Source organism: Nerophis ophidion, linkage group LG07 (assembly GCF_033978795.1).
Source record: "Nerophis ophidion isolate RoL-2023_Sa linkage group LG07, RoL_Noph_v1.0, whole genome shotgun sequence".
NCBI lineage: Eukaryota > Metazoa > Chordata > Actinopteri > Syngnathiformes > Syngnathidae > Nerophis > Nerophis ophidion.
The window spans coordinates 29,656,890-29,680,390 of record NC_084617.1 but is presented as its reverse complement, the minus strand read 5'-3'; the positions used below and the strand labels follow the sequence as shown (position 1 = coordinate 29,680,390).

The window sequence follows — 23,501 nt, the reverse complement described above, 5'->3', positions numbered from 1 at the left end:
AGAATTGAGAGGAGACACAAACACGACACAGAACAAACCAAAAGTAGTGAAACAAAAATGAATATTATCACCAACAGTATCAATATTAGTTATAATTCCAGCATAGCAGTGATTAAAAATCCCTCATTGACATTATCCTTATACATTTATAAAAAATAAAAAAAAAGAACAATAGTGTCACAGTGGCTTACATTTGCATCGCATCTCATAAGCTTGACAACACACTGTGTCCAATATTTTCACAAAGATAAAACAAGTCATATTTTTGGTTCGTTTAATACTTAAAACAAATTTACATTATTGCAATCAGTTGATAAAACATTGTCCTTTACAATTATAAAAGCTTTTTTTTTTTTTTTAAATGTCCTACTTTGCTAGCATGTCAGTAGACAGGGGTAGATCCTGCTGAAATCCTATGTAATGAATGAATACAGAATCGTTTTGAATTGGTAAAATATCGTTTTTGTATCGAGAATCGCGTTGAATCGAAAAAATCGAGTCTCGACCCCAAGAATCGATTGTCACGATCCGTCACTCGGATCGTTCATGGTTTTGCCCTTTTTATGTCTTTGTTCATGTTTTGTTTCTGGACTCTGCCGATCCTTGTTTGAGCACTTCCTTGTTTGTGTTAGTCACCATGGCAACGTATTGTGTTCCTCCTCACAGGCTCCTGTCACACACCTGTTTCTAATAATTATTTGTGTATTCAAGCCCACCTGATTCCTTAGTTCATCCTCGGTCCATTGTTTGCTTTCCGCAACACGTCACGGTTTGTATTTGGTATCATAGATTATTTTGTGCTAAGTTCCGCCTTAGCTTCACGTGCGTGTGGCACGTCGTTTAATGTTTTCTGTTTCCTGCTACGTTTTAGCATTAGCTTTCCGTGCATTGGCACGCGCTTTGTTTTTCCCCTTTTTGCACCAGTGTTCTTTTGTTTTATTATATTAAAACTTGTTCCTACCTGCAATCCTGCTGACTGGTCGTGTGTGCATCCACGAAGTGGCAACTCCGCGCAGCAAGTGCGCCGCAAAGCGTGACATCGATATTGAATCGAATTGTGGGACACCCAAAGATTCGCAGCCATTATATATATATATATATATATATATATATATATATATCGGTGTTTTCCCCCAGACATTTTGTTAGTTATGGTGGTGACTCTCCAGGAGGAGGGGACCAGGGAAGGGGGTGGATGGGTGGGTGTAAGGATCGGTGTATCACCATGACGTTCCTACCTCATCGCTGCCACCACAGCCTGGGGGGAAATAGACTACAGACTGCGTTGAAGTAGGCCGGCTTCGTAGCGTGAAGAAGCCTACAACTTTTGGTTGTGTTTTCTGCTCTATTTGCTGAATGGCGATGTACGATATATATCTCGATATTTTTCCCGTAAAGTAAAAACACAACAGTCCTAGTTACCTGAGATATTAAAGGCCTACTGAAACCCACTACTACCGACCACGCAGTCTGATAGTTTATATATCGATGATGAAATATTAACATTGCAACACATGTCAATACGGCCTTTTTAGTTTATCCATCCCCATCCATTTTCTACCGCTTATTCCCTTTTGGGGTCGCGGGGGGCGCTGGCGCCTATCTCAGCTACAATCGGACGGAAGGCGGGGTACACCCTGGACAAGTCGCCACCTCATCGCAGGGCCAACACAGATAGACAGACAACATTCACACTCACATTCACACACTAGGGCCAATTTAGTGTTGCCAATCAACCTATCCCCAGGTGCATGTCTTTGGAAGTGGGAGGAAGCTGGGGTACCCGGAGGGAACCCACGCAGTCACGGGGAGAACATGCAAACTCCACACAGAAAGATCCCGAGCCCGGGATTGAACCCAGGACTGCAGGACCTTCGTATTGTGAGGCAGACGCACTAACCCCTCTTCCACCGTGAAGCCCCGCCTTTTTAGTATACTAAATTGCCATTTTAAATTTCCCGCGAAGGGTCGTGTTGAAAACATTGCGGTATGATGACGCGTGCGTTTGACGTCACCGGTTGTAGCGGACATTATTTTCCAGCCCGATCCAAGCTATAAGTAGTCTGCTTTAATCGCATAATTATACATAATTATTTTGCAATTTGTTCAATTAATAATGGAGAAGTCAAAGTAGAAAGATGGAGGTGGGAAGCTTTTAGCCTTTAGCCACAAAAAACACAGCCGGTGTTTCCTTGTTTAAAATTCCCAAAGATGAAGCTTTACTATGGATCAAAGCGGTCAAGCGAACATGGATCCCGATTACAAGTCAACCGTCAGTTTTCGGTGAGAAAATTGTGGTAATAAGTCGCCTCTTACCGGAGACATCAGCGAGGCTTCCGTCCTGCTACAGCCGCCGTGACTTCCCTCAGAGACTCTGGTGTCAACACACCCTTGGCCACACCCCTCCAACTTTCAGTTACTATTTAGTCTCAGTAAAACACTAGCAACACAATAGGCAGACAAGGGATTTTCCAGATTTATCCTAGTAAATGTGTCTAATAACATCTGAATCGCTCCCACTGCAATCGCCTTCTTTTTTACAATTTTTTTTTTTCTAGTCCTTCACTATAAATGTCCTCATCCACGAATCTTTCATCCTCGCTCAAATTACTGGGGAAATTGTCAATTTCTCGGTCCGAATAGCTCTAGCTGCTAGTGGCTACGATTGTAAACAATGTGAGGATGTGAGGAGCCCTATAACCCGTGACGTCACGCGCACATCATCTGCAAGGATTTTTTATTTGCGACCAAAAGTTGCGAACTTTATCGTCGATGTTCTCTATTAAATCCTTTCAGCATAAATATGGCAATATCGCAAAATGATCAAGTATGACACATAGAATGGACCTGCTATCCCCGTTTAAATAACAAAATCTCATTTCAGTAGGCCTGTAAGTATGTCATTATTATGAATTAGTAATTTAGTAAGTCAAAATAATGACAAAATAATGACTTAAGTATGTGTGTGTGTTACTTTCTGTAACACACACATATACACACTGCACAGTGAGCTTACGTTACGCTAAAAGCTAATCAGCCTTCACCTCAAGGACTGCGAGCGAGCTAAGCCCCCGCTTATGTTTCTAGAACGTCAACGGGCTCATAGTGATGTTACTAGTAGTTGACTTGGAAGTGTTTATTATAATTTGAGGAGAGTCCGCTGCATTATGCTTACCTGCTAAACACCTTTTGCTTACTCCACCCTCTCTCCTCTCTGCCTGTGCCATGAGCACTGACTCCAAGCGCTCTGAATACGCACTGCTGATTGGTTGTTACATGCGCTCAAAATACGCACTGCTGATTGGCTGTTACGTGCGCTCTGAATACGCACTGCTGATTGGCTGTTACCGCTCCGCGTGTAACCAATCAGATGGTTCTGTGGGTGGGACAATGCTGGTTGCTGCAGAGACGTACTGACAAGAGGCAGAACTAAGCGGAGCAGCTGTTAAGACTTTAGTTTAGGCTGTGGCTCTCTGCTGTTAAGGCAGCCAGCCGCCTTAACGACAAAGCATTGCGGGAAACCCTGCATGTATGTATAAATACTGTATGTATATATGTGTGTAACCACAGAACTTTCCGACAGAAGGTCTTATGTGATGTCAGATGAAACAAAAATTGCGCTCTTTGGCCACAATACCCAGCAATATGTTTGGAGAAGAAAAGGTGAGGGCTTTAATCCCAGGAACACCATCCTACCGTCAAGCATGGTGGCGGTAGTATTATGCTCTGGGTGTTTTTTTTGCCAATGGACCTGGTGCTTTACACAGAGTAAATGGGACAATGAAAAAGGAGGATTACCTCCAAATTCTTCAGGACAACCTAAAATCATCAGCCCGGAGGTTGGGTCTTGGGCACAGTTGGATGTTCCAACAGTACAATGACCCAGAACACACGTCAAAAGTGGTAAAGGAATGGCTAAATCGGGCTAGAATGAAGGTTTTAGAATGGTTTTCCCAAAGTCCTGACTTAAATGTGTGGACAGTGCTGAAGAAACAAGTCTATGTCAGAAAACCAACACATTTAACTGAATTGCACTAATTTTGTCAAGAGGAGTGGTCAACAATTCAACCTGAAACTTGTGGATGGCTACCAAAAGCACCTAATTACAGTGAAACTTGCCAAGGGACATGAAACCAAATATTAATATTGTTTTATGTATACTTTTGACCCAGCAGATTTGGTTACATTTTCAGTAGACCCATAACAAATTCATAAGAGACTCAAACTTCAGGATTTTTTTTTTGTGACAAACAAGTATGGGCTCCAATCACTCTATCACAAAAAACATAAGGGTTGTAGAAATTTTTGGAAACTAAGACAGCCATGACATTACTGTCGCCCTTTGAGACACTTGTTATTTAGGGCTATATAAGTAAACTTTGATTGATTGATTGATGGATGTTCTGTACAAGTGTATGTATACTTTTGACCACTAGTGTATATGACAACAGAACTTTATTATCGTTGAACTTACAAATATAAGGGAATTTGTTTTCAATACAACCTGTGTAAGAGCAGACATACAGTAGACAGAAAAGGAAGACTGTTGGGTCGCAATGTGTGCCTCCCTGTAAAAAAGGTAAACATGGGGGACTAAGGGAAGGAGAAAAAAGCTAATCCCAAACTAAGAGAGAAGGGATGGAGGTGGGGGCTCGGTTTGAGATCAAGAAAAAAAAACACATACAGACATATTTTGACACAGAAAAATATATATGTATATATCAGAATGGTTTTTCAGCTGGTTTTCTGATTTTCAGTATGCTGTCCTTGGTCTAAAAACTTTAATGACACATACTGTACGCTATACAGACTGACCTGCCGAGACACTTTAGGGACAGATACGCCATACAGACTGACCTGCAGAAAAACTTTAGGGACACATACGCCATACGGACTGACCTGCCGAGACACTTTATTGACACATAAGCCAAACAGACTGACCTGCCGAGACACTTTATTGACACATAAGCCATACAGACTGACCTGCCGAGACACTTTATTGACACATAAGCCATACAGACTGACCTGCCGAGACACTTTTAGAACCTATAGGCCATACAGACTGACCTGCCGAGACACTTTTAGAACCTATAGGCCATACAGACTGACCTGCCGAGACACTTTAAGGACACATACGCCATACAGACTGACCTGCCGAGACACTTTTAGAACCTATAGGCCATACAGACTGACCTGCCGAGATACTTTTAGAACCTATAGGCCATACAGACTGACCTGCCGAGACACTTTAAGGACACATACGCCATACAGACTGACCTGCCGAGACACTTTTAGAACCTATAGGCCATACAGACTGACCTGCCGAGACACTTTTAGAACCTATAGGCCATACAGACTGACCTGCCGAGACACTTTAAGGACACATACGCCATACAGACTGACCTGCCGAGACACTTTTAGAACCTATAGGCCATACAGACTGACCTGCCGAAACATTTTAAGGACACATACGCCATACAGACTGACCTGCTGAGAAACTTTAGGGACACATACGCCATACAGACTGACCTGCCGAGACGAAGAAGATTCCCGCGCTGAGGATGACATTGTGTCTGCTGCGGTAAAACTCGCTGGCGGCCACACACAGTCCTCCCAGGAACAGCAGACCCACACTCATGATGGGGAAGATACTGGAAGCGCGCACTGCACCTGTTAGGGTAAAAAAAAAAAAAAGTTTTTTTGCTTAAAACATTTGCTCATTGTGAAGTCACAAAATATGGCTGGCCGAAAGAGCATCAAGAATGGTGACAGTCTTTAATTTTTTTTTTTTACTCTTCTCATTGACATGCCAGGTGCTGAAAGGGTCACAGGAGAGCCAGTGCACTGCTTGGTTGTTGTTTTTTTCTTAAAGAGGAACTGCACTTTTTACCTATCGTTCACAAACATAAAACAAAAGGTTTTTGTTTTTTTTGTATTCTAACATGTAAAAATTGTCAAGTTCTTGGTGGCTAGCAATGCAGCTATCATCAATTTTACACCTAAATTCCTATAAAAATGCATTCAAACGTGTCATCAAGACTTCATTTACGTTCTGTAACCTGTATAATAACCAAACTGTAGCAACATTGTTATTGTAAGAGGGAACAAAGCACTCTAAAAAACATCCATCAACATTTTATATACATACTGCTGTTGAATATAGATGCCATAAGTATGTATATAACATGATAATATTACGTATTTTTCTCATTTTAATCATATGGCGGCATATTAATTTCACAGACGCATCACAGCGTTCACTTTATCCTTGAACAACAACACTACTAATCATGGCACACTTGATGAGAGACAACAAACACTTCTTTAAAACAAACGATGATCCCGAAACTTCTATTTTTGAGCCTGAATATAAGGAGGAGGATCCACACATTTTAGAAGATGCGTGCTAAACAGATATAGCTTTAGTGAAACCATAAGCATCATGTAGCAGTATTTCTAAGTGCTAAATAAAACAATCACTTTCTGTACAATGTCTGCTTTCACTGGAATAAAGACTGATGGGATGTTTATATTTTCCCATTTACATAAACATTCCATCATAATCTTCACAAAGGGTTAAAAAAGTCCCAGAAACGAGCGTTTTTTTGTATCTTTCCAGTCATCTCCGGGTCTAAGTTGGATGTCAAAGTTTACCAACTTGTGGATTTATGTCCACAAACTTCTACTATTCAGGTGAGAGGCATGATTTATCCTCGAGAATTAACTTTTAGATCTCCGAGGCGATGCAGCAGCTCTGTATCAATACAGCAGCATAAGATTGTTAGCTTTCTGTGATCACGGCACCACTAAAATACTAAAAACACTATCGCTAATACTCGGTTATTATTCAGGTCAGGACATGTAAATGCCGCTTTTTGGATGTTTTTTAGAGGGCTTTATGGGCGGAATAGTGTACTCCCACTAGCTGCATTGTTAGCCTCCTCTTACTTTCCATATTTTACGAGTTATAATGCATGAAAAAAGAAAAATAATAAGGATTGTGAATGATGGGCACAATTTCCCTTTCAAGCAGCAGCAGAGAGAGGAAGACCACACCTAGGCATGGACAGTCCGGTCCACACACGTGCATGCTAAATAGCGATGCTGCAGCAGGAGAGGAACACATAACACATGACGACATGTTGACGCCTCTCTGCCGCCCGCCAGTCACACTGGACAGAGCCGCAAAAGCAAAGAATGTAAAGATAAAAGTGTGCTTGAGGAGATTATTGTGTTCAGCGGCTCCACATCACAGGGTCCGCCCCGGTAGCCCACAGCCCTGGGCTGAAGGAGATCCCGGTCACTAGGTCCTGGCTGCCCATTGGCTGGCACGGGCTGTAAGCCGGTGTTCTTATTGGCTGCCTGGAGTAATGTCTCTCTGTGTTCAGTGGAGCAAAGAATCCATTACTCCTCCCTATGTTGCTCTTCCTATTATCCGTCTCCATCCATCTTTCCTCGCCTTTTACAGTCAAAACAGCGCCTGCCTTTATATTTACTGTCCTAAAACTTTCATGGATGGACGTGGAAATAACACTTTGTCATTTCTCCAACAAACTGCAGCTGTTGATAGAATGCTGCATGCTGGGTAAAACCCTGGCTCTGGAGTAATGTGTCTTTCCCAAACATCTTTCAGCTGGCAGGAAAAGAGTTAAGTAGAATACAATATTCACTCCAGAGCGATCCATCCATCTCACCAGCAGCCATGTTGTTCATCCAGTCAATTGCTTGTTTCATGCCTTTTCCGCTCACAATTCAACCTAAACGGTACCATTCCCGGTACCTGGGAATCCATACCGGTACTCAGCAGTACCAATCTCTGTTAAAGGCCTACTGAAACCCACCTCTACCGACCACGCAGTCTGATAGTTTATATATCAATGATGAAATATTAACATTGCAACACATGCCAATACGGCCTTTTTAGTTTACTAAATTGCAATTTTAAATTTCCCGCGAAGTGTCGTGTTGAAAACGTAGCGGTATGATGACGCGTGCGTTTGACGTCACCGGTTGTAGCGGACATTATTTTCCAGCCCGATCCAAGCTATAAGTAGTCTGCTTTAATCGCATAATTACACAGTATTCTGGACATCTGTGTTGCTGAATCTTTTGCAATGTGTTCAATTAATAATGGAGAAGTCAAAGTAGAAAGATGGAGGTGGGAAACTTTTAGCCTTTAGCCACACAAACACAGCTTTTTTTAAATTCCCGAAGATGAAGCTTTACTATGGATCAGAGCGGTCAAGCGAACATGGATCCTTACTACATGTCAATCGGCAGGTTTCGGTGAGAAAATTGTGGTAATAAGTCGCCTCTTACCGGAGACATCAGCGGAGCTTCCGTCCTGCTGCAGCATTGTGATTTCCCTTCGAGACTCTGGCGTCAACACACCCGTGGCCACACCCCTCCGAGTTTCAGGTACTATTTAATCTCACTAAAACACTAGCAACACAATAGGCAGATAAGGGATTTTCCAGAATTATACTAGTAAATGTGTCTAATAATATCTGAATCGCTCCCACTTCAATCGCCTTTTTTTCTAAACTTTTTTTTTCTAGTCCTTCACTCTAAATTTCCTCATCCACAAATCTTTCATCCTCGCTCAAATTAATGGGGAAATTGTCGCTTTCTTGGTCCAAATAGCTCTAGCTGCTAGTGGCTATGATTATAAACAATGTGAGGATGTGAGGAGCTCCACAACCCGTGACGTCACGCGCACATCGTCTGCTACTTCCGGTAAAGGCAAGGCTTTTTTATTAGCGACCAAAAGTTGCTAACTTTATTGTCGATGTTCTCTACTAAATCCTTTCAGCAAAAATATGGCGATATCGCGAAATGATCAAGTATGACACATAGAATGGACCTGCTATCCCGTTTGAATAAGAAAATCTCATTTCAGTAGGGCTTTAATAAATAATATTTGTTTCTACTGTAAAATTATGTTTTTATTTGCAAGTATGACACTAACTTGTAATTACAGTTGCAAGTCCAAGACGTTCAATGGCAGCTGTGTATAGTTTATGGTATGTTGTGTTGGTTTTTATTGCGCCCCAGAAAGGGTTTATACTGTGAGTATTGTACCTTAAATTCCAAACTATAAGCCACTACTTTTTTCTTACGCTTTGAACCCAGCGGCTCATAAGACGGTGCGGCTAATTTGTTGATTTTTCTATGATAAAAGCCATTCTAAAAATTATTTTTTTTTAAACAGACAAGCAGATACGCCGAGAAAGTGTTTTGTTGTTTGTGCTATGGTGCCAACTAATGGAAGAATTTGCTCACGGCTGTAGTCCTTCCATTTACGGGTATAGTACTTTTTTTTTTTTAAACCCTGCTTGTCTTTCAGCCATCCATAGCAATTCTACTTGTAGGGATTCTTCACTTGTCACTCCAAGCAACGTTTGTAAGTTTTACAATTTAACTAAAACAATTCTTACTTACTAACATGTCCATGTGTAATGTTTGCAGGAGTGCTTTCATGCAAATTTATGCATGCTATCGTAATGTAATCAAGCTAGCGTTGCTAGCATTAGCTGATATGCTAACAAGTTTACGAGTGTATGTGGTAGTATTGTTAACTTACAATGGCATTCTTTTTGTATTGTTTCAGTTTCGCTAAATCCTCAGTAAATTCACCAAAACGTCACCGTAACGTTATGGAGTCGGTTTAGCTGATTGGACCGCTGGCTTCCGCAGCTAGTGGGTCCATGATGATGACTTCTGTTTTGTTTGATCAGCCATTTTACTGCCGTGTTACAGACACCGTTTGGAAACATAAAGTAGGACTGCTTGCAGGGCTGGGCGATATGGCCTTTTTTTAATATGTCGGTATTTTTAGGCCATATCGCGATATACGATATATATCTCGGTATTTTGCCTTAGCCTTGAATGAACACTTGATGCATATAATCACAGCAGTATGATGATTTTATATGTCTACATTAAAACATTGTAGTTCATACTGCATTAATATATGCTCATTTTAAACTTTCACAACCAAGTCAATTGACCAAAACTGTATTTATTAAACAGTTATTAGCAGGTGACTTTTCAAATGATGCTACATATTAGCAGTAATGCTAATTTTGGTAGCAACACTTGTGTCCCACACTTGACAAATTAAAATTGTCTATTCGACATATTCCCGTTTGAAGCCGAACCACCGCCAGACGATGGAATAACAGCACGGGGGTGCTGTTATTCTTGGGAATTAATTCTTCCTTCATTTGTTACCAGATTTGCACCTTCTTTCTTTCGTATTACCGGTTGCAACACTCTGCTAGCATCACAGCTAACATAAGCCACGCTGCTACCTCTCTGCTCCATGAGGGCGTATACGTATGTGACGTATGACGTGACAGTATGTGACGTGTTTAAGTTTGTGCGCTTGCTGTGTGTGAGAAGGAGACACAAGAAGTATTGGGAAGAGCCAGTAATGTAATGTCCGCAGCTAAAAGCAACTGCGTGAGAACGTATACGCAAATATTACAATATAGCCATTTTCTATATCGCACGGAGACAAACCCGCGATATATCGCGTATATCGATATATCGCCCAGCCCTAACTGCTTGTATCACGCATGATATCACACACATGTAAACATCCCGCAGGACTGCTTGTATCACACATGGTATCAGAAATTTTACATCCTAGCCAATATCATCATAAACTTTTTTTTTCCTTTACCAGGCCAATATCGACGTCAGACGAAAAAAACATTTCGTAATGATTAGAAACAGTATAATTTGCCTAAAAAAACTGTTGCAAGTACACCTCTGCTTGACATTGTATCGTTATTAACATGAAAGAAAACATATATGTATATGTAGATCAACATACAACAAAATCATGTATTAACATTGTTTTTAGTAACCGATTTCCGAACTCTAAATGGGTGAATTTTGGCGAATTAAACGCCTTTCTGTTTATCGGTCTTGTAGCGATGACGTTAGAACGTGACGTCACCGAGGTAACACACCCGCCATTTTCATTTTCACATTACAAACACAGGGTCTCAGCTCTGTTATTTTCCGTTTTTTTCTACTATTTTTTGGAACCTTGGAGACATCATGCCTCGTCGGTGTGTTGTCGGAGGGTGTAAAAACACTAACAGGGAGGGATTCAAGTTGCACCACTGGCAAGAAATCTGCCGCAAGACCCCATTGAGTGTGTCAGAGTGTCTGCACATTTTACCGGCGATGCTAAGACAGACATGGCACAGAGATGTATGGATAACCTGCAGATGCATTTGCAACGATTAAGTCAAAGAAATCACAAAGGTGAGTTTTGTTGATGTTGTTGACTTATGTGCTAATCAAACATATTTGGTCACAGCATGACTGCCAGCTAATCGATGCTAACATGCTATGCTAATAAATGCTATGTACGCTAGCTGTATTTACATTTGAAACTATATACCCACATTTAATGCAAAACAAACACTTACCAATCGACAGATTTAAGTTGCTCCAGTGTCACAAGATGCGAAAGTCCTGATCGTTTGGACCGCACATTTTACCGGCGATGCTAATAAGGCAGCCATGCTATAGCCCACTTCATTAGGTACACCCATGCTATGGCCTAATAGCGTCAATAGCTATTCGCTCAATAGCTTCAGTTTCTTCTTCAAGTTTCGTTTTCACTATCTGCCTCCATACTCCGACCATCTGTTTCAATACATGCGTAATCTGTTGAACCGCTTAAGCCGCTGAAATCCGAGTCTGAATCCGAGCTAATGTCGCTATATCTTGCTGTGGTAACCGCCATGTTGTTTGTATTGGCAGCACTGTATGACGTCACAGGGAAATGAACAGTCAGATCTCAAATAGTGAAAATCAAGAACTTTAAAGCTTTTTTTTAGGGATATTCCGGGAGGTTTAAAATTTTGAAAAAAACTTCAAAAAATAAAACAAGCCACCTGGAACTGTTTTTTATTGTTTTTAACCCTTTTGAAATTGTGATAATGTTCCCCTTTAATTATACAATAAACCTTTTGATTGGCCATTTAATACTGAGAAATAAAATAAAATTAACAAATAAAGCACAATATACACTTATAAAGAACATAATGTCATGGCTGTCTTGAGTTTCCAATAATTTCTACAACTCTTATTTTTTTGTGATAGAGTGATTGGAGCACATACTTGTTGGTCACAAAAACATTCATCAAGTTTGGTTCTTTTATACATTTATTATGGTTCTACTGAAAATGTGACCAAATATGCTGGGTCAAAAGTATTTATACAGCAATGTTAATATTTGGTTACATGTCCCTTGACAAGTTTCATCTGCAATAAGACGCTTTTGGTAGCCATCCACAAGCTTCTGGCAAGCTTCCGGTTGAATTTTTGACCATTCCTCTTGACAAAATTGGTGCAGTTCAGCTAAATTTGTTGGTTTTCTGACATGGTCTTGTTTCTTCAGCATTGTCCACACGTTTAAGTCAGGACTTTGGGCATGCCATTCTAAAACCTCAATTGTAGTCTGATTTAGCCATTCCTTTACCACTTTTGATGAGTGTTTGGGGTCATTGTCCTGTTGGAACACCCAACTGTGCCTAAAACCCAACCTCCGGGCTGATGATTTTAGTTTGTCCTGAAGAATTTGGAGGTAATCCTCCTTTTTTATTGTCCCATTTACTCTCCCGTTGGCAGCAAACCAGGCCCAGAGCATAATATTACCATCATCATGCTTGACGGTAGGTACGGTGTTCCTGTGATTAAAGGCCTCACCTTTTCTCCTCCCAACATATTGCTGTGCATTGTGGCCAAACAGATCAATTTTTGTTTCATCACCTTCTGAAGGAAAGTTCTGTGGTCAGATGAAACAAAAAGTTTGCTGTTTGGCCACAATATTATTGGAAACTCAAGACAGCCATGACATTATGTTCTTTACAAGTGGATGTAAACTTTTGACCGCGACTGTATAAACCACTTTAACATACAAAATAAAAATGAATAAAACAATTTGTGCCGATTTTTTTTTTTTTTTTTTAAATGAGGAAGCCAGGAATATTGTCTACAATGAGCACATTTTGTCGAGCACAGTGGGGTTTGAAGCATTCTGATACTGATAAAGCATGGTTCCCTGGGGTCAAACGCTCCCCCCCATTTGAGAAGAACTGCTGTAGCTAAATGCCAGCTGAGCATTAATATGAACTACAACGGTGCAATGTGATTTGTGTGTTCATCAGGAAACGTACGCAGGAGGTATTCAGCAGCATCCGCCTCGTAGTCAGCGTCCTCTGGAAAGTGATCGATCTTCTTACACACACCTCGGAAGGTTCCTGCAGAGGGAGAACAGGAGAACTTGCCATTAAATGTATGTCAAACACAGCCATCGATTTGCACGTGTTCAACCACATCCATTCCTAGAAAGTCATGCATATGACAAATCCCCAAATAAGGATGTGAAACCAAAACATTGAAATAGTGTCAAAGCGATTTGAGTTCCTTACTAAAAAGGTAGAAAAGTGCTATACAAGTACAAACCCCATTTCCATATGAGTTGGGAAATTGTGTTAGATGTAAATATAAACGGAATACAATGATTTGCAAATCATTTTCAACCCATATTCAGCTTAATATGCTACAAAGACAAAGTTTATCAAACTGATAAACATTTTTTTTTGCTGCAAATAATCATTAAACTTATAATTTGATGCCAGCAACACTTGACAAAGAAGTTGGGAAAGGTGGCAATAGATACATAAAGTTGAGGAATGCGTGGCTTTGTAAAAAAAGAGTGCAAGTACTTTCCTGGCCCGCCGGAAGTCCAGACCTGTCTCCCATCGAAAATTTGTGGTGCATCATGAAGTGGGGTTTGTATAACCCATTTACCATTATTACTCTGGTCGAACCGTAAGTACCTTAAATTTATCAATAATCACTGCAACACAACCATTGCTATCTAACACATTAAGAAAGTACACCATTGATTATAAAACACTGGACCTGACGCAGATAACAGAAATGGAAATGAAAATTTAGTATCAGAGAGAAAATATCAATCAAGGTTTAATTTTATAACCCAGGGGTCGGCAACCCAAAATGTTGATAGAACCATATTGGACCAAAAACACAAAATACTCGTAATAAACTGCTTTTATTAGAAGTTGTATAGATTTTTGTAAAGCACTGCTCTTCCTAAAAAGGTTATTGCACCTTTACAACTACTCGAAGATTCAGCGGCACGTGTCCTAAAGAAAACCGGAAGGCGGGCTTCCATTACACCAGTTTTAAAATCTCTGTATTAGCTTCCCGTGAAATGACATTTTAAGGTTATTCTTAAGGTTTATAAATGTTTTTTATGGTATTAGGCCTTCTTATCTTTCAGATTTGCTTTTACGCCTACAAACCTTCACAAGCCTTGAGATCCCCCGACACTCATCTCCTAATTATTCTAAAGTCACAAGATGGCATCTTTCAACCGTTATAACCCCCGTCTATGGGATAGCTTGTCGGAGGACCTGGTTGTGGAGAATGTTCATGTTTTTAAGAGCAGGATTAAGACCCACCTCTTTTGTTTGGCTTTTACCTAATATTAATTATTTTATTAAAGTAATGTGTATTTTACTTTTTATCTTATTAGTTATACAATATTTTATTTATTTATCCTTTTTTTTTTATTTACTGTTTTTCTTTTTTTTTAATCTTGAGATGTTTTACTTATATTATATCTTTTATGTCTACTCATGGTTTGAAGTATTTTACAGCTTTTATTATTTTTAATTTTCAGCGTTCCTCAGAGGGAGCCATCTGCTTCAGGGGTTATGTGGGGGCGCTTTGTGTCAGCGTCTTGGTGGCTGTGGTCTGATGACCTCCTGGTGCAGATGGCTCCTCTGATAGTGTTTACTCACATGTCTCCTCAGTACTCAGCCATGCATTCATTCGTTTATAAACAAAACCCAAAACCAGTGCAGTTGGCACGTTGTGTATATGGTAAATTAAAACAGACTACAATGATTTTGAAATCCTTTTCAACTCATATTCAATTGAATAGACTGCAAAGACAAGATATTTAATGTTCCAACTGAGAAAGGTTTTTTTGTTTTTTTAAATAATCATTAACTTAGAATTTACTGGCAGCTACATATTGCAAAAAAGTTTGCACAGGGGCATTTTTACCACTGTGTTACATGGCCTTACATTTTAAAAACACTCAGTAAACATTAGGGGTGTAACGGTACACAAACATTTCAGTTCGGTACGTACCTCGGTTCAGAGGTCACGGTTCGGTTCATTTTCGGTACAGTAAGAAAAGAACAAAATATACATTTTTTGATTACTTTTTTAACAAATTTGCTAAATCTTCCACCAAAAATAATTTTCTTAGTGGAATATTTGATGTGAAGTAATCGGAAACTTGGATAGGTCAATAATTCATAATAACATTGATTTTGATTCAATATTGTGTTTTAAACAATGACAGTTTGAAAAAAAAAACAGCTTTTTTTTATTAGTAAACGTTGCAAGTTTTTCTAAATTACATTTAGCCTTTAAGATTTTTTATTTCACTTTTGTTTATGTTTTTGTTTATTTTAATAGTTTTTTTAGAATGTGCCGTGGGCCTTTAAAACATTAGCTGTGTGCCGCAAATGGCCTCCGGGGCACACTTTTGACACCCCTGCTATAGATAATAAAAAATAAAATCTGATTAATCAATGGATAAAAAGCAGAGCCTGATGACGCATGCGCGTTCATCATAGCTCTCTCGCTCTCTCTTTCTTCTTTCTCTGCCCCTCCCTCACGAATGTTAACGCTGTGTGCACCACTTTCTCTTTTTTTTTAACCCCTTCTAAACCCTGTACGTACATTGAAAATACATACAACCATAACTTAAATTGCCGGACATAGGAGGCATTTAAGAAACTCCACCTGGACAGCTCCACAAAAGAGGACATACTGTATCCCGTGAAAAGAGGTGTGGTCAGTCTATCATAGCCCAGTCGTTGCTAGCATGCCGTGTGTTGTTTTTTTGATTGATTGAAACTTTTATTAGTAGATTGCACAGTACAGTACATATTCCGTACAATTGACCATTAAATGGTAACACCCAAATACGTTTTTCAACTTGTTTAAGTTGGGGTCCACGTAAATTAATTTATGGTGCCTCGGTGTGCATTGTTTACACAACGTGCAGTGTGCTACATAATATGTCCGTGTCGTTTGGTTCACCTGCGAACCGAACCGAAACCCCCGTACCGAAATGGTTCAATACAAATACACGTACCGTTACACCCCTAGTAAACATAAATTTTTTAAGCTTTTCAGGCAGAATTCTTTTTCAATTCTTGCTTGATGTACAGCTTAAGTTGTTCAATATGGAAGTAGAATTGTCTCACATCAACTTGTATATATCAATATTATATTAATACAGATGCATATATTGATAAATATACAAATACAAATGTGATATACAAATAAATAAATAATGTGTATAAATAAATGCGGATTTGTAAATATATTTATGAGATTTGAAAATATGTATAAATAACATTTTTGAATATAAAAATGTGACATACAAATAAATCAATAATTTGGATAAATAATAGGGGTGTAACGGTACGTGTATTTGTATTGAACCGTTTCGGTACGGGGGTTTTGGTTTGGCGCGCGGGCTTACCGAACGAGTTTGGAAGCAGAAGTCTTCACAAGCTGCGCTTTCTGCCTCTGTAGCTCTGTCTCAGCAGCAAGCATTGTCCCGCCCACCCTACCATCTGATTGGTTACATACAAAGCCAATCAGCAGTGCGTATTCAGAGCGATGTAACAGCCAATCAGCAGTGCGTATTCAGACTTTTTTTGCTGTGTGTGAGTGTGTCTGCGTGCGTGTGTGTGAGCGTGTGTGTGTGCGTGCGTGTGGGAGTTTTAGGGTCAGCAAAGCCCTGTCTGTCTGTTATTTCATTGAACTCCAATGTGTTTAGGGATGAATAGTCTCTCCTATTGCAATTGTACTATTTTGTCAGCTATAGTTACATTAATTATTAGTAATGTAGCAGCCTAGTTTTGAATAGCAGGGTCCCTGCTATCACATGATGATAAAAATACAACATTTACATACTAAAAGTCAACTACAGGCTTCCCAAATGCTGTAATAAATTAAGCATGATGAGTTGACATTAAACAGTTTCAATGGAAACTGTTTAATGTTGCACTTTTTAGATGTAGAAGAAAGTTTTTTTCATTTTATTTAATCAAAGCTACAACTTGAGGCAGTTTAATGTGGATTAACGTGGGCAGAATTATTATAGTGTTCCCAATGTTAAAAGGATAAAGCCATTGTTTACAAATTTGGTAAATAAATAACCAAAACATTTATATTTTGTTGTTTTCTTACTGTACCGAAAATGAACCGAACCGTGACCTCTAAACCGAGGTACGTACCGAACCGAAATTTTTGTGTACCGTTACACCCCTAATAAATAAACATGTATTTGTAAATATATTTTTGAGATTTGAATATAAATATGCTTGATTTTGTACTGGTATTGAAGTTACACATGTGGATCGCTTTTTTGCTTTTGTGTCAATGAGACATTCCTACCACAAACCAGATGCACAAATACACGTGGAGTTACACACTCCCCTGAACAACCAGCAGAGGGCACTGCAGCCAGAGCGGTCTGGGTCACAGACATGGTCAGACACTGGCAGCCCATCAGAGGGAGGTTCATATAGTGCAGTGGTTCTCAAATGGGGTATGCGTATCCTTAGGGGTACTTGAAGGTATGCCAAGGGGTACGTGAGATTTTTAAAAAATATTCTAAGAATAGCAACAATTCAAAAATCCTTTATAAATATATTAATTGAATAATACTTCAACAAAATAAAAATGTAAGTTCATAAACTGTGAAAAGAAATGCAACAATGCAATATTCAGTGTTGAAGGCTAGATTTTTTGTGGACATGTTCCATAAATATTGATGTTAAAGTTTTTTTTTTTTAGTGAAGAAATGTTTAGAATTAAGTTCATGAATCCAGATGGATCTCTATTACAATCCCCAAAGAGGGCACTTTAATTTGATGATTACTTCTATGTGTAGTAATATGTATTTATAATTGAATCACTTGTTTATTTTTCAACAAGTTTTTAGTTATTTGTATGTCTTTTTTTCCAAATAGTTCAAGAAAGACCACTAAAAATTAGCAATATTTTGCACTGTTATACAGTTTAATAAATCAGAAACTGATGACATAGTGCTGTATTTCACTTCTTTATCTCTTTTTTCCAACCAAAAATGCTTTGCTCTGATTAGGGGGTACTTGAATTAAAAAAATGTTCACAGGGGGTACATCACTGAAAAAAGGTTGAGAACCACTTATGAAGTGGATTAAATGGATGGGTAAGTAATAAGTATTATTTACTGTTTCAGGTCTGTTGTAGTGGTGCCATGGTTGTATCTACTAGATAGTTTTGTCAGTCACTCAGCTTTTACAAGTGTTGATGTGACGACGACGTCTCGCAACATACAAAATATCTAACAAAAAAAAGTGGAATTAGGAGGAAAAAAAGCTCTTCCAGTAATGTACAGATACAGAATTTCAGTACTACTACTAGTGAAGTAGGCCTTACTTTAGCCAACTTTGTTAGCTGCTAGCTGTTAACTTGCACTTACTGATGTAACAATGAGCTGTAGTTACTGAGAGTGGTTTTCTGAAGTGTTCCTGAAGCCATGTGATGATATCCTTTACACACTGATGTCGCTTTTTGATGCAGTACCGCCTGAGGCAGGGGTCGGGAACCTTTTTGGCTGAGAGAGCCATACAAGCCAAATATTTTAAAAAGTACTTCCGTGAGAACCATATAATATTTTTTTAAGACTGAACACAACTAAATGAGTGCATTTTTAAGTAAAACCAACATTTTTAGAGTATAATAAAATAAGTCTCTTATTCTTTTTAATAACACTGTTATTCTGAAGCGAACCAACAATAAATAAAATACTTCTTACCATTAATGCGACTTCTTGAACAGGTGCGGTAGAAACCAGATGGATGGATTAAAAAGCATGAGAATGTTTTATATTTTGAACGTTATTTTTGACACTGTGACTACCAGCAGAATTATTCATTACTTATCGTGTTAAACAATGTCAGCTAAGATTTATCTGAGAACCAGGTGCAGTCATCAAAAGAGCCACATCTGGCTCTAGAGCCATAGGTTCCCTACCCCTGGCCTGAGGGATAGAAGGTCCGTAATATCATCGCTTACATGCAGTGATTTTAACAGATTCTCTGAATCTTTTTATGAGATTACGGACCGTAGATTGGGAAATCCCTAAATTCCTTGCAATAGCTCGTTGAGAAATGTTGTTCTTAAACGGTTCAACAATTTGCTCACGCATTTGTTCACAAAGTGGTGACCCTCGCCCCATCCTTGTTCATGAATGACTGAGCATTTCATGGAATCTGCTTTTGTACCTAATCATGGCACACACCTGTTCCCAATTAGCCTCTTCACCTGTGGGATGTTCGAAATAAGTGTTTGATGAGCATTCCTCAACTTTCTCAGTCTTTTTTGCAACTTGTGCCAGGTTTTTTGAAACATGTTGCAGGCATTAAATTCAAAATGAGCTAATATTTGCAACAAAAACAAAGTGTTCCAGTATGAACATTAAATATCTTGTATTTGCAGTCTATTCAATTGAGTATATGTTGAAAACGATTTGCATATCATTGTATTCTGTTTTCATTTATCATTTACACAACATGCCAACTTCACAGGTTTTGGGTTTTTTACATAGGCATTTTTTTTGTATTGTTTTGGTTCCACAAATTCCTCAGTAAAATTCCCAAAAACGTCGCCGTGGAGTTCTTGAGTCTGTTTAGCTAATTGGAGAGCTATCTTCCACAGCAAATGGGTCCATGACAATGACTTCTGTTTTACTTGATCAGCCGTTTTGCTGCCGTGTTACAGGCACCGTGAAAATTAGGGAATGTAAATAAACATTTACAGAATATTTCAGTGTAAATAACTCATTTCACAGCATATATATCTGCGACCTATAGTCCAGTGCAGCTAATATCTGGGAAAAAAATATTTTGTCTAAAATTTGGTGAGTGCTGCTCATAGGGATGCAACAACTAATCGATTAAATCAATTAAAATCGATTATAAAAATAGTTGGCGATTAATTTAGTCATCGATTCGTTGGATGTGCACAATGCGCATGCGCTGAGGCTCTTTTTTTTTTTCGCCCCCTAAACCTTTATTTATAAACCGCAACATTTACAAACAGCTGAGAAACAATAATCAAAATAAGTACAAAAACAGTACAAAACAGCGGTGAGTGGCTCTGGGGCTACATCTCTTGAGGTGGCAGTGAGCCAGCCAATGATGTGCAGCTCACGTGACCACCCAGTCTCATTTGCTTGGAAACATTGGAAAAATGGCGGAAAACAGTACCGATAGTTGGACGCAGAAACATCTGGAGGTTAATGCTGCATTAGAGAAAAGTGTACAACCTATGTCGTCAAAAGTGTGGGAATACTTTACTTTAAACACCGCAAAGAAGACCGTTTCCTGCAAAATGTGCAGCGTCGACCTCCCGTGGCACGAAAGTACTACATCGCTTCGGGAGCACCTGAAGCGAAAGCATGTTGGATCCATGGCTCAAGAGAACTCACGGTATGTAACTTTTTCAGTCCATAGTCCGAGTACATTATTCTGTTGTGTCCGTCTTTGTGTGTTTTTAATATTTTGTTAACGAGGAGATTTTTTTTAGGAAGCGCAGCAGCAACTGTTGTGTATTAACTTTCAGAGTGTCAGGAACGTTTTGGATAGTGTGACGTCTTTATTTTCTGTGTTGTTATGAGCGGCAACAGGCATTCATGAGTTAATTTTTTTTGTGAGTAACGTTAACATTATGTCTTTGTTGCAACGCGGGGCTGATAATGTGTCTCCGGCACATTTGACTCCGTTTTCAGAGAGAAAACGGACGGTTAGCAATTTGGAAATAAACGTAACGGACAGAAATATCTCAGGTTGGTTTCATAATGGATCAATGTAGCCGGGCCCAATAAAGCTATATAAATATATTTAGATTTGAGTGACGCTTTAGTATAACTAAACGTTATGAAGGTGAAGGAATATTTCATGCTATTATTCACAGGCAGCCTAAAATGAATCCTTTATTATTCACAACAGAAACGTGTACAATATCTGATTAAGTTCTGATCTGATGAGTTACGTTTCTGTGTTATTATTGGTGTATGCTGGATCCCCAATGTCCATTTATTTCATTTAGCTGTTTTTTTTTAATGTGGTGGCGTATTTGTCTTTTACGTCAGAAATTATTAATAAAATCAACTGGGTATGTATTGAGTTACATGTAAATGATGCTACTATGTACATTCATTATATGGTTTCTCTCATTTCAGAAAGAAACAAGCCAGCATTAGAGACTTGGTACGAAGGAAGGTGTGCACACCACAGCAAGCGGCTGCATTGACTGATGCTATCCTGAATATTTTGCTAACTGACATGAGGCGACTATCAATGGTGAAGGATGAAGGTTTCAGACAAATAATTCACGTCCTCAACCCTGGTTACACTCTTTCCTCAAGGACACATTTTACCAAACTGATGGAGAAGAAGTACAAGCAGACATTCCATGCTGTGTAGACTGACATAAAAAAAAACCAGAGCAAAATTGCTCTCACTACTGATGTGTGGACAAGTGTAGCCTACTTTGGCAATACATGCCACTACATTGGAGAGGAATGGAACATGAAGTCAATCTGCCTCACGACCATGCCACTACAGGAAACACATTTATCATCCAACATTGCAGAATGGTTGGAATAGGTAATAGCCAGGTTTGAAATTTCCCTAAACAAATTTATTGCTATTGTGCAGGACAATAGTGCACTTTATAAAAAAAAAACATTTTTGTAACACTTGCCTTGTTTTATTTGCCAAGTCCAAAGGACATTGTGCCAGTATGCTGTTTTTTAAATAAAGTATTGGAAAGGATAGAAATGTAGTTTGTCTCTTTTATCCGATTATTAATCGAAGCAATAATCGACAGATTAATCGATTATCAAATTAATTGTTAGTTGCAGCCCTAGCTGGTTAAATACCGGTGCACTCTTTACTACGGTAAATGACAATCCCTGTAATTATTGCTTATTTCTAAAAATAAAAAAGGACCAAAAAAATTTCAATCCGTCATAGTGAACAATTGCGCGCACGCACACGCACACACGCACACACACACACACACACACACACACACACACACACACACACACACACACACACACACACACACACACACAGGTGTGGGGCGGTATAGCTCGGTTGGTAGAGTGGCCGTGCCAGCAACTTGAGGGTTCCAGGTTCGATCCCCGCTTCAGCCATCCTAGTCGCTGCCGTTGTGTCCATGAGCAAGACACTTTAACCTCCTGTTCCCAGTGCCACCCACACTGGTTTAAATGTAACTTAGATATTGGGTTTCACTATGTAAAGCGCTTTTAGACACTAGAGAAAAAGCGCTATATGAACATAATTCATTTCACACACACACACACACACACACACACACACACACACACACACAAACATTCTTGTATTTGTTACCTTCTTGGAACTGCCCGGAAAAAAAAAGCCATATTAGAGTATGTCTCTATATACATAATTAGTTATTTATTTTAATTAATTTTGGACAAAAGGCGGCACATTTCAATTTCTTACACACACTTGTTATCACATATGTTGGCCAGAGGAGAAGCACTTCAAATTTTTGCACACACCTGTTATTTCATATGTTGAACAAAAAGATTCCCAGGCGCAGCCACCGCTGCTGCTCACTACTCCCCTCACCTCCGAAGGGGGTGATCAAGGGTGATGGGTCAAATGCAAAGAATAATTTTGCCACACTTAGTGTGTGTGTGTGACTATTATTGGTACTTAACTTTAACCAAAGGGGGAGTACTTTTAAAACTGGCACACAGTCAATTTGAAATATCTCTGTTTTTCAGGACCACCCTCATTTTGATAAATTTCACCACCTAGGGTTAAAATGATTATCTATTTTTTGTTTTTTGTCATGTGCTTAAGGTGGATGACAAAGGAGTCACGGACCACAGATGCCCCATGTGCCGCAACTTTGGGCAACGCAGCTGTAGAAGCTAACTGTTAATGGCCACTATAGTCTTAGTACCGTAGTGTAATTGTTCATCCTACGGTCGCGTATGGGACGCGGGTTGTCTTACGTCAGCACCGGAGGTCGTAAAATCAGCTGTTCACTTGGCGGGTTTTTTCGGGGATGAATAGTTAAGTCCTTTAGCTGCAGTCTTGTTTTATCATATATTGCTGCATTTGCACCTGTCGATGTTTACTTTTGTATGCACACTAAATCAACAAAAAAATCCTAACTTTGGAGCAATGTTCACAGACTCTAGCATTTGGCTCTCTATTAGATGCAATGGTTTTCCTTATGGGACCATGATTTTGGTCCTAACTTGTTCGCACCTCCTCATATAGAAGGTACTTTTCTTT

The 23,501-nt window shown here is 39.3% G+C and overlaps 1 protein-coding gene across 1 annotated transcript in view; it reads right to left on the bottom strand.

Moving 5' to 3' along the window:
- Nucleotides 1–23,501, bottom strand: part of cacng3b (calcium channel, voltage-dependent, gamma subunit 3b) — a 102,582-nt gene that overhangs the window by 4,398 nt on the left and 74,683 nt on the right. The window contains exons 2-3 of the mRNA XM_061905887.1: nucleotides 13,203–13,286; nucleotides 5,530–5,670 (exon numbers count right to left, since the gene is read on the bottom strand). Of these exons, the coding sequence (XP_061761871.1) occupies nucleotides 5,530–5,670; nucleotides 13,203–13,286 (225 nt within the window). The remainder of the gene's footprint in view (nucleotides 1–5,529; nucleotides 5,671–13,202; nucleotides 13,287–23,501) is intronic.